General features: G+C 40.5%; 1 protein-coding gene across 1 annotated transcript; it reads left to right on the top strand.

The window, feature by feature from the left end:
- Window positions 1-1920: 1920 nt before the first annotated feature.
- Window positions 1921-17628, top strand: LOC124267676 (tRNA (cytosine(38)-C(5))-methyltransferase-like). The gene is made up of 8 exons (XM_046702647.1): window positions 1921-2031; window positions 4900-5009; window positions 6164-6312; window positions 7405-7516; window positions 9035-9501; window positions 12523-12580; window positions 15435-15591; window positions 17491-17628. Exons 1-8 carry the CDS (start codon window positions 1959-1961, stop codon window positions 17589-17591), a joined length of 1227 nt encoding a protein of 408 aa, XP_046558603.1. The 5' UTR covers window positions 1921-1958; the 3' UTR covers window positions 17592-17628.
- The last annotated feature ends 783 nt before the right edge of the window (window positions 17629-18411 follow it).

Genomic DNA, 18411 nt, shown 5'->3' with positions numbered 1-18411 from the left:
ACCTTTATTAAACCAGAAAGTGTGTAGCTTTGGTTTGAATTCCTTCTCCCATACAGACTGTTACTGGAACATTTCACAGAAGTGACCACATATAAACATGTTAATTGGACACAGTTTGATGACGTCAGTTGATATACATGTACTCTTATTTATGTGACTCGCCTGTATAATCATTGTACCTCGCCTGTATGTATGCATGTGGAAGCCTGTGACGATAATGAGTTATAATTATAATTTCTGGTCAAAGCTGGTTTCGGACACGTTGAACGACGTGACACAATTAATCACGTGACTGTGTGTCATCGTACCATGATGGCGTAAGCTGACGCTGTGATAAATTGTGTTAAAAGAAACACTAGTTTTATCATGGTAATTTTATTGATGTCATCCGTCTTCCAGGGGTATAGGTACAACCATGAATAACAATTATCTGGTTGTTCAGTCTCCGGATTCACGGCGGCCATAACGCAATGATTTCCCTTTTACACGTGTCATAACGTTAAATTAGTTATTGATCGTGTCAAATGTTAGCAAAACTAAATAAATGAATCAGGACCTGTTATCCTGGTCTGGTTTCATATGTTATTGAAGCGGGCGGTGATTGAGTAGTTTTGGAGCGGTCCCCGACTTAATGAAGATTACTGATAGATAAGACATCCGCAGCTGATCATCCGACTAGAAGGCGGATCTTTAGTTGGGTACTAGATGAACTTGTGGTGTTATCAACCCCTCATGGCGTCAGTTACCACACTTTCTGTTAAAGTCGGGTGATTTGGGGCTTATAAATAAACATGACTACTGGGCATCGACAGCTGAGTTGTGAAAACTGTATATATCCATGAACAGTTCTCCTCTGCTACAGTCTCTAGTGGAAAGTAACACGTACTTGTGCTGTTGTACAATAACACTTACATCAATGGTGAAATAGTGCATATCTGATGATGATTGGCACGTCACTTGGAAATGATATCTGTCAAAACACGGAACACACCATGCCGGAAGTAAATTCAATCTAACTCTCACCTTCAGTGTATCCTGGCTTTCAAAACCAAGGGTACAAGCTGTCAGAAAATACATGAAGGAAACATTTTACTGCGGGTATCAAAGAACACGTTTATCTCATCTCGTGACCTGTACTGGTAAACTTGTCAGTTTAACTCATGAAAATATCAGCGTTTGTACAACACTTGATTGAAACTTAGCCAAATATATCCTCTTCTGGTATCAATCAGCATGTAATATTACTTTATCAATAGTTAATTTCATATATAAGTCATAATATAATGACGTCATTGAACAAAGGAGGATGCACTTTCGCGACTTGACTACAAAACCACATCTGTACGAGTGACATTCAAAAGAAGTACGGTATTTTCTGGTGGATGAAGTGCACAAAAGATTGAAGTTTAAAAGACATAAACAACTTACTGAGATTCATATTTTTTTATCAAATTAGGGACCGTTCAATTTATGGCTAGGGGGGTGATGATGATTTTTGGGGTGTCACCCATTTTATTCTGAGGAGCGAGGGGGTCATCAATTTTTGTACACACATACTTGGGTAATGGGGTCAGCAAGTTTGTACATAAAATTATGTTTCAAATAATGCTTAGAAATTATGGGAGTGGGGGAGTGGGTAATTGATTTTGTACATAGATTTATTTTGTTCATCAGGGCATATCATTGTACATGCTACTCATCAGAACGCTATCATTATCATCCCCGGTCCCATAAGTCATGCACAGTCTTTCATTTATATATTTTCCGCATTCGTTTAACCAATGACAATGCAATCTTGCAAGATGTGTCAGTATGTAACATCAGTATCCTTTCTTTCATTTTTTTTAATTTTAAACAAAAGAAGAAATGTTAAACACGTTTTGTAAATGTTTTTCCCGACGCGTTTGGATGAGAAGCAAACAGTGTAACTATTATTGGTCGTGACGTCACCATTCAAGATGGCAGCCTCCATGAAAGTTCGTGTGCTGGAACTATACAGCGGGATTGGAGGCATGCACTGGGCTCTTAAAGGTCAGTGGTTACTTTATAGTAATCATAGAAATGTTAAGACGCATGTGATATTGAATGTATGGCTTCTTTTCCTTTAGCTCTTTTCAAACAGTGCAAGACATATCATGTGGTCCCTGTTTTCGTGACAACTGACATCGTCAATTTTGACAACTGACTGAGTTTGGATTTACGCCGCTTTTAGCAATATTCCAGCAACATCACGGCGGGGGACACCAGAAATGGGCTTCGGCGTGACGAGCCAACGCTTTAACCACTAGGCTACCCCACCGCCCCCAATTTTGACAACAGCTATGGTTGTACATGTAAATACTTAAAAAAATTCATCTCTTTCAGCGAAGGATATGTTGACTTATCTTAAAAAAGAATCTACAGAAATGAAGAACCGTTGAAATAAATTTGGTGCGATTATAGTATACCACCTTATTTTCTAACTATTTGGCAAACTGCCGTCATGAATTAATCTCACTTTTCCATTGGATTTTGGGATTGCACCAATGGCACTTACAATTTTTGGTTTAGATGATACTTTAACATAATTCCCTAAACTCATTTCTTCTAAAATTTGTTGTTCAACCAACAACTTGCTTTCCATTGCTGATCTATGATTCTTAGAAATACAATGTTCAGTCTCACCACTCACATCATCATCATCAATAAGTTTAAAACCATTTGCAATCCCATCAAGTATATAGTCTCTATCTGGATCTGTGAGTGGTAGCAGCTCCTCCCAAGCAGCAAAATTTAATGAGTTGAATTCCCTTGTGACATCGACTGGCCGTTTTTTGGATAAAAACGGTCTTCTCTAGGAGATCCACGAAAGGATCCCTGGTCAGCAGTAAGGTCATGGTCTAACTTGCTGTGCCTTCCAAAACAAACACTACAGACATGCCTCAGTTTGCACAGTTCATCTCGACAAAATGTGAAATTGTACCGCCTACATATTTCTTGACCATCAGGTGTGAAAGGTCCGCGTGGTCTATAATGGACGCCTGTTGTTGCGTGATTGCTCATTCTGCCTCAACAGTTCTTTAGTTGTACCATCGATTTTGGACCAATTGATGGTCCCGATGTCTTGTGATGCGCTCCCCAACGAAACCCTTCCTTGGCTTGAAGCATACGATATTCCTTATCGATAGCACAACACTTTGCCAAATATACTTGGATGAGTACCTAGCAATGTCCTGCATATACTTGAGATAGCTATCAACATCATCATTGTCGAATGCACCTTTCTGGACCTGGTCACGCTAATAATCCTAAATTTGCATACATCCACATGTCCAATGATATCTTAGATAGGTTTGTAGATTTTTTCCTACATCGATGCTAACACCTCCCCTAGATCGACTGTTTGTCTTGCCGTGATCCAGTGAATTGACCCATAGAAAATTTGTGTAGTCTAAATGTTTATTACCATTGGCCGCCATCTTGGACGCCTTTTGACCTTCACTTTGGTTGACCTCTCTGTTCACGCGGATCGCCCTGTTCACGAGTCAGTTTCACCTTTAATGTGTCAATTTCTCTTCTGAGTTCGGCTTTCTTGTCTTCTAACCTCAGTTGATGTAACTCTTCACTTAATCGCCTATATTCAGAATCAAAGTCATTTTTCTCCACGCCAGCCGGAGTTGTCATGGCGCCTGTCGACAAGGACACAGGGGACACTCGTAAGGCTTGATCTTCCTTGTTTCTTCGATACTGGACTTTTCAAAGCTTCCATCACGCCTTGCATCCGGTTACCAGCGGTCTTTATGCTTGGGTTTTACCTCCTGTATACTTTCTGCCATTATGTTTTTCCTTACCAATTGACTGATTTTTCGTCACGATAGATCAAGCATGCCGCCATTTCAACCGCTAGGACGACAAGAATTAGGTCAAGGGAGATAACTCTAATTAACATGAAGAGCGGTAACTTAAGGCCGTTGGCTTGCCGCTAAAATAAGGAACTAACATCATTAAAAACTATTTTAATAATAAAATATTACGTAAATACTTAAAAAACATTTCATCTCTTTCAGCGAAGGATATGTTGACTTATCTTAAAAAAGAATCTACAGAAATCAAGAACCGTTGAAATAAATTTGGTGCGATTATAGTATACCACCTTATTTTCTAACTATTTGGCATGTTTCCAATAATTAATAGAGTGCCGTCCGGTAATTCCGCGCACCTAAGCATATAGATCGCAACACGGCAACTAACGTCTCTTATTTTTTGTGGTTTACGTGACTAAACATGCTGGTATGCATCATATTTATCTAGAAATATAAGTTTCATTGACGACTATAAGATTCTAACGTTGCATTATGCCATACGGTTGACCTTACCGGCGTTCTGACGACATCGCTTGCTGTCCGGTAATTCTGCGAAGCAATTCTCGACGCGCAAAACATCCAGCTGGAGATCCCAAGTATGGAAGCTTATTAGGGCCAGATTATTTTCAAAAATCACTTCATCAATGTAAGGAAGAGTGTTTCATATTAAATCCAATTATGAATAATGAAGAAAAAGTTTTAAAAGTCTGAAGAAAAATGAATTTTCATAAAACTGTCAAGTTATCTGTCACTTACTGGTATTTACTTACCTTTAGTGATTAAAAGCCAGTCTCTTGTACAAATGTCCCGATTTCAAGCTAAGTGGTAGCAGATGATTTTACCTTCAATATGGAAGTACGCTATTGCAGCTGCGAAGAATTATCGTCTGCGCCGAATTACAAGACTCGCTTGTACTTTAATAAAATTAATACTCAGGGTTAGGTTAGGGTTAGCTTTTCTTTCGTTTTCTTTCTGGGTGGTGAACATATCCTATAGCGGCTCTGAAACAGTGATTGCTTATACATATAAAATTGTACATCTTCCTCATGCATTTCAGAAAGTGGGCTGTCCTTTGAAGTTGTTGCAGCCATTGACATCAACACCACTGCAAATCAGATCTACAGACACAACTTCCCTGATGTTAAACTTCTACCCTCCAGCATTGATGTATGTAATAGTGTATGTTCAGCCTGTGCAACAGAATAAAACTCCAGTTCAGAGTCAACAGATACTGCTGCACCTTGTGTGATTTTAGATGTTGTATGTTTGTGTTGCCTCGGTCAACACCATTATGGTTGTATCTGGGAGACCAATAACTGTGGTAAATAGTGTGATCTGCTATAACAGTTGATGATGGTCACCTGAAAACCTGATCCAGTTTGCATAACAAACCTCCTACGTCAAGTGATAGAGTGCTGGGGACATGTTCTAGGTACTGAATCCAAGTAAAAAATAGTTACATTACCTAATGAAGAGGAATAATCATCAGACTTGATTAGTCCAGTATACATGACCCTCAGGCCTATATCACTATGCATGAGAGGGATTCTAAACTATCCATCCCCATCGAGATTCAAACCAAATTAAAATGGCTGAAATTCCCATCCAGTCAGCAGGGATGGAAATAACTTTAAAATTGCTAGTGTACTCCGGAACAGTGGCACATGTAAAATCACTTGCCCTGATAATTTTTCCACTATACCGGCCGTTTTCTTGTTGATTTTTTAATATAAACAACATAATTAACATTGGAAAGTCAACTGGACACCGGTACAGTGTGATATACAAATTTGCTTGGCCGACAGAAAAAACACTGGACTCTGACGTTGGGCAATGGGTTATTTCCACCCCTGAGTCAGTACCTGATTTTGAGCATTCATACCTTTGTTTGCTCACTTGTACACAAACGTGTATTTATTTGGTATGTATTTAACTTGTGTACAATGAAGTCCTTTTACGTCATCCAGGTGGTAGGTGAGAACAAGTTATCCAACATGTGTGTGTGTCTGCCAAACTATACACGTACAGTTCTCCTTGTGAATGGATTGTCTTGTTCCTGATAAGTGAGTGAGTGAGTGTGAATATAAAAGAAGGTTACAACAGTGAAAATGAAAACTTCTACCAAAGATGATGGCCTTATTCAAATCAAATGAAATCCTCCAATGTCTGAGGCTGGTAACCTGCTGCTTGGATACTTTCAGTCACCGGTTTGTCTGGTCCTGGCTTGACCCTTTTGGGCTCTTGGGTTATACTTGACTTTTTGTTGGCATGCTACAACATTCACACACATTGTCCTTCAAGAAACACTTTGATTTCTTCAGAAACTGACAGCTGCACAGTTTGAAGCCTGGAACATCGATGCTGTGTTGCTGAGTCCACCATGCCAGCCATTCACACGGATGGGGAAGAAGCGAGACGTGGAGGACATCAGGACCAAGTCCTTCATGCATGTCCTCCATCTTATCTCTGTGTAGGTAGACTGTAGATACATGGAGTACCATGTCCAAGACAAACAGTCTAATGGCCATGACTGGACAGTCAGTGGGCGGGACAGTCAGTGTATAGACAGTTGTCAGACATTCTGCATATAGAGATATTATTTGTTTCCTGTAAAGGATATGGAGATATTGTTAGTTTATTCTAAAGGATATGGAAATATTGTTTGTTTCATGTAAAGGATATGGAGATAATGTTAGTTTCTTCAAAAGGATCTGGAGATATTGTTTGTTTCATGTAAAGGATATGGAGATATTGTTAGTTTCATGCAAAGGATATTGAGAGTTTTGTTAGTTTCTTCTAAAGGATATGGAGATATTGTTAGTTTCATGTAAAGGATATGGAGATATTGTTAGTTTCTTCTAAAGGATATGGAGATAATGTTAGTTTCTTCAAAAGGATCTGGAGATATTGTTTGTTTCATGTAAAGGATATGGAGATATTGTTAGTTTCATGCAAAGGATATGGAGAGTTTTGTTAGTTTCTTCTAAATGATATGGAGATATTGTTAGTTTCATGTAAAGGATATGGAGATATTGTTAGTTTCTTCTAAAGGATATGGAGATATGGTTAGTTTCATGTAAAGGATATGGAGATATTATTAGTTTCTTCTAAAGAATGTGGAGATATTGTTAGTTTCTTCTAAATGATATGGAGATATTGTTAGTTTCTTCTAAAGGATATGGAGATATTATTAGTTTCTTCTAAAGGATGTGGAGATATTGTTAGTTTCTTCTAAATGATATGGATATATTGTTAGTTTCATGTAAAGGATATGGAGATATTGTTAGTTTCATGGAAAGGATATGGAAATATTGTTAGTTTCATGTAAAGGATATGGAGATATTGTTGGTTTCTTCTAAAGGATGTGGAGATATTGTTAGTTTCTTCTAAAGGATATGGAGACATTGTTAGTTTCTTCTAAAGGATATGGAGATATTGTTAGTTTCTTCTAAAGGATATGGAGACATTGTTAGTTTCTTCTAAAGGATATGGAGATATTGTTTGTTTCATGTAGTTCATGTAAAGGATACAGTTATAATATGGATTTAATTCTTTTGTCTAGAGTAAAGAATAAGCCTCGATATATTCTGGTGGAGAATGTCAAGGGATTTGAGACATCAGAGGCGAGGCAGCGACTGATGGGGACACTGACACAGTGCAGCTACCACTATCAGGTACTGGTTCACCTCCTAGAGGCTTGGGTCTCTGATTGATATAAATGTTTCCTTCATACGGAACAGAGAGTAACGTGAGTTCTGTTATTCCTGGTAATCAAATTCTTCAAATATCGGTTTGTTCAATTTCAAACCATGAAGTCTCCAGTAGTGGGTCCTTACAATTTGCAATTGATGAGTTTCACAACATAAGAGGGATGGTAGGGTAGCCTAGTGGTTAAAGTGTCTGCTCATCACGCTGAGGACCAGGGTTCGATTCCCCACATGAGTACAATGTGTGAAGCCCATTCCTGGTGTCCCCTGCTGTGATATTTTTGGAATACATGTATTGCTAAAAGCGGCGTGAAAACCATACTCACTCACTAAAAACATAAGAGTTCAGTTCAATGAGTTTCAAGGAGGATAAGGCATCTCAGATGGGGCTGAGTAACTATTGATGTTTGAGTGAGTGAGTGAGTATCACAGTAGTTTCAGTTGTTGTATGTAAACTTCCAGTTGTGTCATGGTAGTGAACACAAGAAATAGCTTCACTAATTGTACCCAGTTGTGTCATGGTAGTGAACACAAGAAATAGCTTCACTAATTGTACCCAGTTGTGTCATGGTAGTGAACACAAGAAATAGCTTCACTAATTGTACCCAGTTGTGTCATGGTAGTGAACACAAGAAATAGCTTCACTAATTGTACCCAGTTGTGTTGTGTCACAAGAAATAGCTTCACTAAGTGTGTCAACACAAGAAAGTGAAATAAGCTTCACTAATTGTACCCAGTTGTGTCATGGTAGTGAACACAAGAAATAGCTTCACTAATTGTACCCAGTTGTGTCATGGAAGTGAACACAAGAAATAGCTTCACTAATTGTACCCAGTTGGGGAGTCAACCTGAGACTTAGGGTGTTGAGAATGAAGGCTTTAGCCACTATGCTACCCTATCCCCCCAGTCAACGTAAGTACAACATAGAGAAATTTCCAGGGGTGGGGGTGGTAGGGGTTGGGGGTGGGTTCACCCCCCTGAACCCCCCTCTGGATCCCCCACTTTACAACCTGGGTACACATCTATCTGTGTGACAGACAACTGGGGTTCGAGGTACATGTGTACTGAAATATCATTTGTTATGACACTAAATTAGAAAAGAATATGTACTATATGTACTGAAATATTTGAAGTTGTTAAAGTGTAATTGGAACCGAATCACTTTGTTATTTGTACAAACTGCTCACAGATCATACTTTTACAAATGGAGTCTGATGAGTTTATTTCAAGGGTAAGTCAATCATCAGCCATAGCAGTCTGGCAAATGTTGAGAAAATAATGTCGTCTGCTGTGATAATGAGATGAGGATTGATGATATCACTGAATGTTGTCCTGGTGTGTTGACTTGATTAGTCACCATGATGTAGGGGGCATGTTGCTGACTGTGGTGGAGATCCACTTCACCTGTACCAGGGATGTGGACATGAACAGCTCCCATTGATTGTGTCATTGTTGTTATTAATGTCAGCAAATATCATGTTTCAGGAGTTTTTGCTGACTCCACTTCAGATGGGCATCCCGAACTGTCGACTGCGATACTATCTCATAGCCACTCTCGCACAAAATGGATTTTCATTTCCGACTTCAGAATCCATTCTTGAGGACTTACCTAAGGAGGTTTCTGATTGGCTGACTTACAAAAAACTCATCTGTGATACTTCTTTCCAGCCGTCATGTGACCAGTCATGTGATACAGAAACAACTCCCACACAGAATGGTGGTGTTCATGATGCAAGTGAAAGTACTCTGGAGGATGCAGGAGAAAATTTGCGACAAGTTGCTGACGAAACTCATCAGGAGTATAGGGGCTGTCAGAGATTGAAACACTTTCTAGAGAAACAGTCGTGTGAATATTTCCAGGACTTTTTGCTGGATGATAAGGAGCTCACTCGTTTTGTGATCATGGACATCGTCCAACCTTCTTTGAATAAGTCAGCTTGCTTCACTAGGAGGTATGTTTTCTTTTCAAATGTTATACCAAATTTGATTTTGTTGTATTCTGACTGAACATCATTTATTGTAATTTGAAACACAAACCTTTTCACCATATGTACCTTAGTGCAGAAAGTGGTTTCTGGATGTTGTAATCATCCTGTATTTAGTCTGACCGACCAAACTTGCTGTGTGTAATTCTGACCACAGAGAAACATTGTAAGGTGATGTCAGTCATTTTGCTGTTATTTCTGAAGGCATGATATCATATCGCCTCCGCGCCTTGCTTAAGTAACGATTCAGTAATACCCATGTTCAAGTCCGTAGGGTATAAACTACTGGAGGACCAGAGAGAGAGTTTTCATATGTACTTGGTAGATGGCATAAAGAATGGTATCCTGAATGATTTCAGAGACCTACTGTATACTGATGTTAACTCTGCCATTTCTGAAATTACATCCCTACTTCAATTATCAGGCGTTAGAGCTGGAGCCATCAGACTCATTTCACCCTATCACCGTCAATCGCGCCAACCTCCTTGGTTTGATCAAGAATGCGACAAACTTAAGTCCGAAAAATACAGACTTTTAAACTATTTCAGAAAGCATAAGTGCGATTCTAACCTCGATTCTTATGTGAATGCAAAAACACAATTTTAAAAATGTTGCCAATTAAAAGATAATTATTTAGCCAAAGCTGCAGATGATATTAAAATAGCAGCAAGAAATCCTGACAAGATATTTTGGAGCACGCTAAAACGCCATCTTCAGAAAAACGGTTCTCACAGATAATATTTCTCCGTACCAATGGTATCATTACTTCAAAGGTCTCCTTTCCTGTAGAATCTGAAACTGCTTTCAGATTTTGATAAATCAGTGTATGATTTTGTCTCAACGATAACTGTGATGAGTGTGAAGAGCTTTCATTCTCGCATGATGTTTTGTCAACTCCAATTACCGAAGATGAGGTAATAAAATCTATAAATGAATTGAAATGGAACAAGGCAGCGGGGCATGACGGTATCCCTCCCTCATTTTACAAATCTACTTTTACTTCTTTAGTGTCATATTTGAAAGATTTATTTAATGTAGTTCTTGATAGTGGTAAATTCCCATCGGTATGGAATATAGGTATGATTGTCCCTTTATTCAAGTCTGGGAGTGTATCAGAACCATGCAACTATCGTGGAATATCTCTTCTAAACATTTCTGGAAAATTATTTGCTAATATATTAGAAAAGCGCTTACTGCGCCTGGGTTGATCTAAGCGAGCTACTTGACGAGGGGCTCAAGCTGGTTTTAGATCCGATTATAGTACAACTGATAATTTATTTATATTACAGTCATTATGTACAAAGTACCTCTGCAGACCAAAAGGAGATTCTATTAGCTTTCATCGACTTTTAAGAAAGCCTTTGATTTTGTTGACCGTGAAGAAATTGCTATTTATGTTACATACCAAAGGATGCCATGGCAAAATGTATAATATTTTAAGAAGCATGTATGACTCTGTTGCAGCCTGTGTTAGAACTAATTCTGGCAACACTGAATCGCTTTAACACTTCCGTTGGTGTCGCGACAAGGTTGTGTAATAAGCCCCGTACTCTTCATCTTCTTTATTAATGAACTTGTAGATGATATGTATAAATCATGTAATAATGGAATATTTGTTACTCCCCAAATCAAAGATTTACTTTTGCTTCTCTTTGCAGATGATATTGTTACTTTTCATTCATGGTAAACGGACTGCAGAGACAGATAAATATTCTTCAAACATTTTGTGACACATGGGGACTAGAGTTGAATATGGAAAATCTAACATAGTTGTCTTTAGAAATGGGGTATAGTGGCACATTCTGAAAAATGGTTATTCATTGGCAAAAGTATTAATGTTGTTTCATATTATAAATATTTGGGTCTTCTATTTTCCAGCCGATTAAATTGGTCCATGGCATCTAAAACCCTTGCAGCACAAGCTAAGAAGGCATTATTTCTATTTTAAACTGTTTAAGGCTAATAAGTTTATTTCATTTGACTCAGCTTGCTTACTTTTTGACACTAAAATAGCACCAATATTGTTATATGGATCTGAAATTTGGGGAGTAAACTATTTCAAGCTATAGAAAATGTGCATGCATCATATTTTAAAAGATTTCTTACTGTAGGTAAATTTGCTTCCAACAAAGCCAGATTCTTGGCGCATACAGGCCGCTATAGCATGCATATTGAGAGTCAAATGAGAGCTATCAGATACTGGATTAAACTTATAAGAATGCCTGATTATCGCTACCCCTATCAAAGCTATCAATTATTATTATCCCTAGACAAACGTGGAAAGTATTCTTGGGCTTCTGGTGTCCCAAATGTGTTATTTTCAAGCGGGTTTTCTTATGTTTGGTTTTAAGCAAGATGTTGGTGATATAAAAATGTTTTTGTTAACTTTTAAGCAACGAATAAAAGATATATATATTCAGAATTGGCACGCATCAGTAAATTCATCGAGTTTTCTAAGTCATTATTCACAATGTAAATCGATGTTCGGACCTGAAAAATATATTAGGGTCCTTAATGATAAGTCCCTTTTAAGAAATTTTTGTAAATTTAGAATCTCTACATGCCTTAAAAATACAGCGTTATAGAAAAGATAAAAATACATTGGAAGATTTATCATGTTCTCATTGTTCTTCTGGTAAAACTGAAGATCTTAACGTCACTTATTATTAGAATGTGAGGCATTCTCTGCTGGCGAAAAGAAGTATCTAAAATGCTTTAATGATGCCCCACAAACGATATATAAAATACTTAATTCTAATAACGATGACACTATTAAATCAGCTGCCATTTTCATAAAACATTTGATGTCCATCCTTAAATCACATGTAAAACCATAATTTCGTGTCACGTGACCAATATTTGTTAAAATGAAAATTCAACTGTACTATGGGCCACTGTGCCTCCATTACTGAATAAAACCTGTCTGTCTGTCTGTCTGTCTGTCTGTCTGCATGATATCATGCTGATATCCAATATTTTCTGTTATAGATATGGACATTTTGTAGAAGGTGCCGGCTCAATTGTCCAGATGACAAGCAATGTTAAAGTAAGCAATACTATTATATTTGTGTTTACAGATTTGACCTAACTGAGCATAGAACAACAGTGTTCTTGTAATGGAAGATATATGGAAGTTTGATGTAAAAATAATCCCGTCTGCGTGTCACGTCAATGACCCTGAACACATTACGTGTTGCAGGACCGGACCTGCTGGAGGTGGTCTGATCTGTCTTGGTTATGCTTGTGATCGTAAAACATCTAGATGTGGCATTCGGCCTGTAAGATCCCTTAAAGCCAGCAACAGAGTAAATGTCGAACACTCTTTCTACATGCCTGTATATGTATCCTCAAAAATGTCAGTTAGAAATAATCATTTCCTCCATAAATTGTCTTTCTCTGTCACTTGTCTCTAGATATACGAGATATTTTAGGGCTGAGTATGGCATTAAACAACAAACCAAGATATTTTACAAGCTGATAACATTCTGAACATCCTGTACACCCCATACACACAGCACATCCTGTACACCCCATACACACAGCACATCCTGTACACCCCATACACACAGCACATCCTGTACACCCCATACACACAACACATCCTGTACACCCCATACACACAACACATCCTGTACACCCCATACACAGGACATCCTGTACACTCCATACACACAGCACATCCTGTACACCCCATATACACACAACACATCCTGTACACCCCATACACACAACACATCCTGTACACTCCATACACACAGCACATCCTGTACACCCCATACACACAGCACATCCTGTACACCCCATACACACAGCACATCCTGTACACTCCCATACACACAGCACATCCTGTACACCCCATACACACAGCACATCCTGTACACCCCATACACACAGCACATCCTGTACACCCCATACACACAGCACATCCTGTACACCCCATACACACAGCACATCCTGTACACCCCATACACACAGCACATCCTGTACACCCCATACACACAGCACATCCTGTACACCCCATACACACAGCACATCCTGTACACCCCATACACACAGCACATCCTGTACATCCCATACACACAGTACATCCTGTACACCCCATACACACAACATCCTACATCCTGTACACCCCATACACACAGCACATCCTGTACACCCCATACACACAGCACATCCTGTACACCCCATACACACAGCACATCCTGTACACCCCATACACACAGCACATCCTGTACACCCCATACACACAGCACATCCTGTACACCCCATACACACAGTACATCCTGTACACCCCATACACACAGCACATCCTGTACACCCCATACACACAACACATCCTGTACACATCCTATACACACACACACAGTACATCCTGTACACCCCATACACACAACACATCCTGTACACCCCATACACACAGCACATCCTGTACACCCCATACACACAAATCCTGTACACATCCTGTACACTCCCATACACACGGTACATCCTGTACCTGTACACCCCATACACACAGCACATCCTGTACACTCCCATACACACAGTACATCCTGTACACCCCATACACACAACACATCCAGTACACCCCATACACACAGCACATCCTGTACACCCCATACACACACAGTACATCCTGTACACCCTTATACACACAGCACATCCAGTACACTTCCATACACACAGCACATCCTGTACACCCCATACACACAACACATCCTGTACACCCCACACACCTGTACACCCCATATACACACAGCACATCCTGTACACCCCATACACACAGCACATCCTGTACACCCCATACACACAAACACATCCTGTACACCCCATACACACAGCACATCCTGTACACCCCATACACACAGCACATCCTGTACACTCCTATACACACAGCACATCCTGTACACCCCATACACACAACACATCCTGTACACCCCTATACACACAGCACATCCTGTACACTCCCATACACACAGCACATCCTGTACATCCCATATACACATGCTGTACACCCCACATGTACACACCCATACACACAACCTGTCCTGTACACCCCATACATTATACACAGCACATCCTGTACACCCCATACACACACACACATCACATCCTGTACACTCCATACACACAACACATCCTGTACACCCCATACACACAACACATCCTGTACACCCCATACACACAGTGCACATCCTGTACACCCCATACACACAGCACATCCTGTACACCCCATACACACAACACATCCTGTACACCCCATACACACAGCACATCCTGTACACCCCATACACACAGCACATCCTGTACACCCCATACACACAGCACATCCTGTACACCCCATACACACAGCACATCCTGTACACCCCATACACACAGCACATCCTGTATCCTGTACACCCCATACACAGCACATCCTGTACACCCCATACACACAGCACATCCTGTACACCCCATACACACAGCACATCCTGTACACCCCATACACACAGCACATCCTGTACACCCCATACACATACACACACATCCTGTACACCCCATACACACAATAGCACATCCTGTACACCCCATACACACAACACATCCTGTACACCCCATACACACAACACATCCTGTACACCCCATACACACAGCACATCCTGTACACCCCATACACACAACACATCCTGTACACCCCATACACACAGCACATCCTGTACACCCCATACACACAGCACATCCTGTACACCCCATACACACAGCACATCCTGTACACCCCATACACACAACACATCCTGTACACCCCATACACACACACAGCACATCCTGTACACCCCATACACACAGCACATCCTGTACACCCCATACACACAGCACATCTTGTGAACAATGCTATTAACTCAGTGTAATTTTATCACCTCTAGGCAGTTGAAGCTGTCAGCAAGTTGAAATCTCGGGTTGTTGATCTGCCAGAGCGCCCTCTACTGGGAGAAGAAGAACTGGATCTCCTGCGAGGTCTACAGTTACGATACTTCACGCCTCGGGAGATTGCCAATCTATTGTGTTTCCCCCAACAGTTTGGTAGGTACAATTTGGAAATGGTTATGAAGTTAATGAGGTTATGAGACACTTATTAACAAAGGACAAATTACAAGTTCACAAAACAAAATGCATTAGTGGTTTTGTTTTCTTGTCTGTCTTTTCTTGGTTTCAGTAATAGATTCTTTTCCATCATGGTATATGCTGTGGGATATTTGCATTTTGTCAGAAATAAATTTTATGTCAAAGATCGTAGCTCATATGTTAAATAGAAATGCTTCTGAAGTTGAGGTGCCTGCAAGAAATATTTTGTTATAGATATTGTCTCAGAACTACTGATAATAAGTGTACACGGGTCTGCTTGTATGAAGTGCTGAAGTAACTATTATGTAGTAAAGGGAGACAACTCTTCAGTCCTTACATGCTTCAAGAGTAACTTGACTGACATGAGGCCAGGTCAAAGTGACCTGTTGCTCTGAAGTTGTCAGGCTGCAGTGATCTCGATAATAAAACACATAGTTTTGTTCAGTGACCTCAATAGGTTGAGGTGAAGTGAATAATACACTTAAGCAATTAAGGAGATAGTGAGGACTGCATGCCTTACGGTCACGTGGGTGCTTTTGGCAGGAAAGGCAGGGTGAGTGAGTGTATGTTCGCTTCAGGGAAGGAGACTGACTGACTGACTGACAACAGTTTGGTTTTACGCTTTTAGCAATATTCCAGCAACATCATGGCGGGGACACGATTTAAGTTTCCACTTAACCATCTGAAGGAGAAGGGAGATAAGCAATACAGCAATATATTACATTTTTAAAATTGTTTTCAAGAGGTACAATGTATCCATTTTTCATCTGAAAATAGTGCAATGTTGGTTGTGCTTGTCTGGACAGTGTTGGTTGTGCATGTCTGGACAGTGTTGGTTGTGCCTGTCTGCAGTGTTGTTGGTTGTGCCTGTCTGGACAGTGTTGGTTGGTTGTGCCTGTCTGGACAGTGTTGGTTGTGCCTGTCTGTGCCATGTCTGGACAGTGTTGGTTGTGCAGTCTGGACAGTGTTGGTTGTGCCTGTCTGCAGTGTCTGGACAGTGTTGGTTGGTTGTGCCTGTCTGGACAGTGTTGGTTGGTTGTGCCTGTCTGGACAGTGTTGGTTGTGCCTGTCTGGACAGTGTTGGTTGTGCATGTCTGGACAGTGTTGGTTGTGCCTGTCTGGACAGTGTTGGTTTGGTTGTGCCTGTCTGGACACAGTGTTGGTTGATTGTTGCCCTGTCTGGACAGTGTTGGTTGTGCATGTCTGGACAGTGTTGGTTGTGCTGTCTGGACAGTGTTGGTGCCTGTCTGGACAGTGTTGGTTGGTTGTGCCTGTGTCTGGACAGTGTTGGTTGGTTGTGCAGTGTCTTGACAGTGTTGGTTGGTTGTGCATGTTGGCTGTGCCTTGGACAGTGTTGGTTGGCCTGTGCATGTCTGTTGGTGCATGTCTGGACAGTGTTGGTTGTGCCTGTCTGGACAGTGTTGGTTGGTTGTGCCTGTCTGGACAGTGTTGGTTGTGCATGTCTGGACAGTGTTGGTTGTGCTGGACAGTGGACAGTTGGTTGTGCCTGTCTGGACAGTGTTGGTTGTGCCTGTCTGGACAGTGTTGACAGTGTTGGTTGTGCATGTCTGTCTGGACAGTTGCAGCATGTTGGACAGTGTTGGTTGTGCATGTCTGGACAGTGTTGGTTGTGCCTGTCTGGACAGTGTTGGTTGTGCCTGTCTGGACAGTGTTGGTTGGTTGTGCATGTCTGGACAGTGTTGGTTGGTTGTGCCTGTCTGGACAGTGTTGGTTGTGCTAGTCTGGACAGTGTTGGTTGTGCTTAGTGTTGGTTGAGCTTGTCTTGCCAGTGTTGGATGATCTCGTGTGTAAGGTTAAGGCTATTTAATGTACAAGTTTTGGTTTGGTTTTGTCCAGAGTTACCAAGTGAGCTGTCGAGGATCCAGAAGTATCGGAGTCTTGGGAACAGTCTGAACGTCCATGTGGTATCACTACTCATCAGGCTCATGATGTTGTGATGTCTAACATTGTATTTATTAAAGATATTTCTTCTAATTCTTTGTTTTGTGCTCAACTTGTGGCTTACAATGTTAAACAGGATATTTGTTCCACAACACACAGGACCGGGTTAGAACTGATCTTCAGCAACCCATGTTTGTCATAAGACGACTAACGGGATCGGGTGGTTAGACTCGCTGACTTGGTTTACACATGTCATCGTATCCCAATTGCGTAGATCGATTCTCATGCTGTTCATCACTGGATAGTCAGGTCCAGACTCGATTAAATACAGACCAGCGCCATATAGCTGGAATATTGCCGAGTGCAGTGTAAAACTAAACTCACTCACTCACAACACACAGGATCCTGAACAGACATAGGTTTATACATCACTTCAAGTCTGTCACAATTTTGGGGGGCAGACAAAATCCTGAGAAATCAAAATGTTCCTTTCAAAATGCCAGCTGATGTCTTTATTCTTCTATGCATAAAACAATACAGGATTTGGTCTTTCAGTGGAGTGATATTTCAAATTTGAATTAGTTGTTCAACAATGAGTATTATTACATTAGCTTCACTCATAGTTGTTCTCTAACTGACAACACATGAACAACAGGTGCTGTATTTACACTACTTGGAAACATGGGCTACTGTTGAGTTTTAATCCAATGTTAATTGCTGTGCACTGAGCGAGACCGCCCCAGGTAATGTGTTCAGGGAGGCAAGGAGGGATTATATCCTCCTATCAAACGGCAGATAAAGACTGTATTTCATGTGGAGAGAGTATATTGACACGCTTCACTGACTGACCGCCTGGGGCTGGATTCACATGACTAA

This window comes from Haliotis rubra, unplaced genomic scaffold (genome assembly GCF_003918875.1).
Source record: "Haliotis rubra isolate DU_JTF1 unplaced genomic scaffold, ASM391887v1 Scf133, whole genome shotgun sequence".
NCBI lineage: Eukaryota > Metazoa > Mollusca > Gastropoda > Lepetellida > Haliotidae > Haliotis > Haliotis rubra.
This window is presented reverse-complemented; position numbering and strand designations above follow the sequence as displayed.

What these genes read in the sequence shown, in the direction of transcription:
- LOC124267676 (XM_046702647.1), top strand. Translation starts at nt 1,959, where the DNA reads ATGGCAGCCTCCATGAAAGTTCGTGTGCTGGAACTATACAGCGGGATT. An exon ending in AGTGCAGCTACCACTATCAG is followed by an intron (nt 7,517 to 9,034) that starts GTACTGGTTCAC and finishes ATCATGTTTCAG; the next exon opens with GAGTTTTTGCTGACTCCACT. An exon ending in TCAGCTTGCTTCACTAGGAG is followed by an intron (nt 9,502 to 12,522) that starts GTATGTTTTCTT and finishes TTTCTGTTATAG; the next exon opens with ATATGGACATTTTGTAGAAG.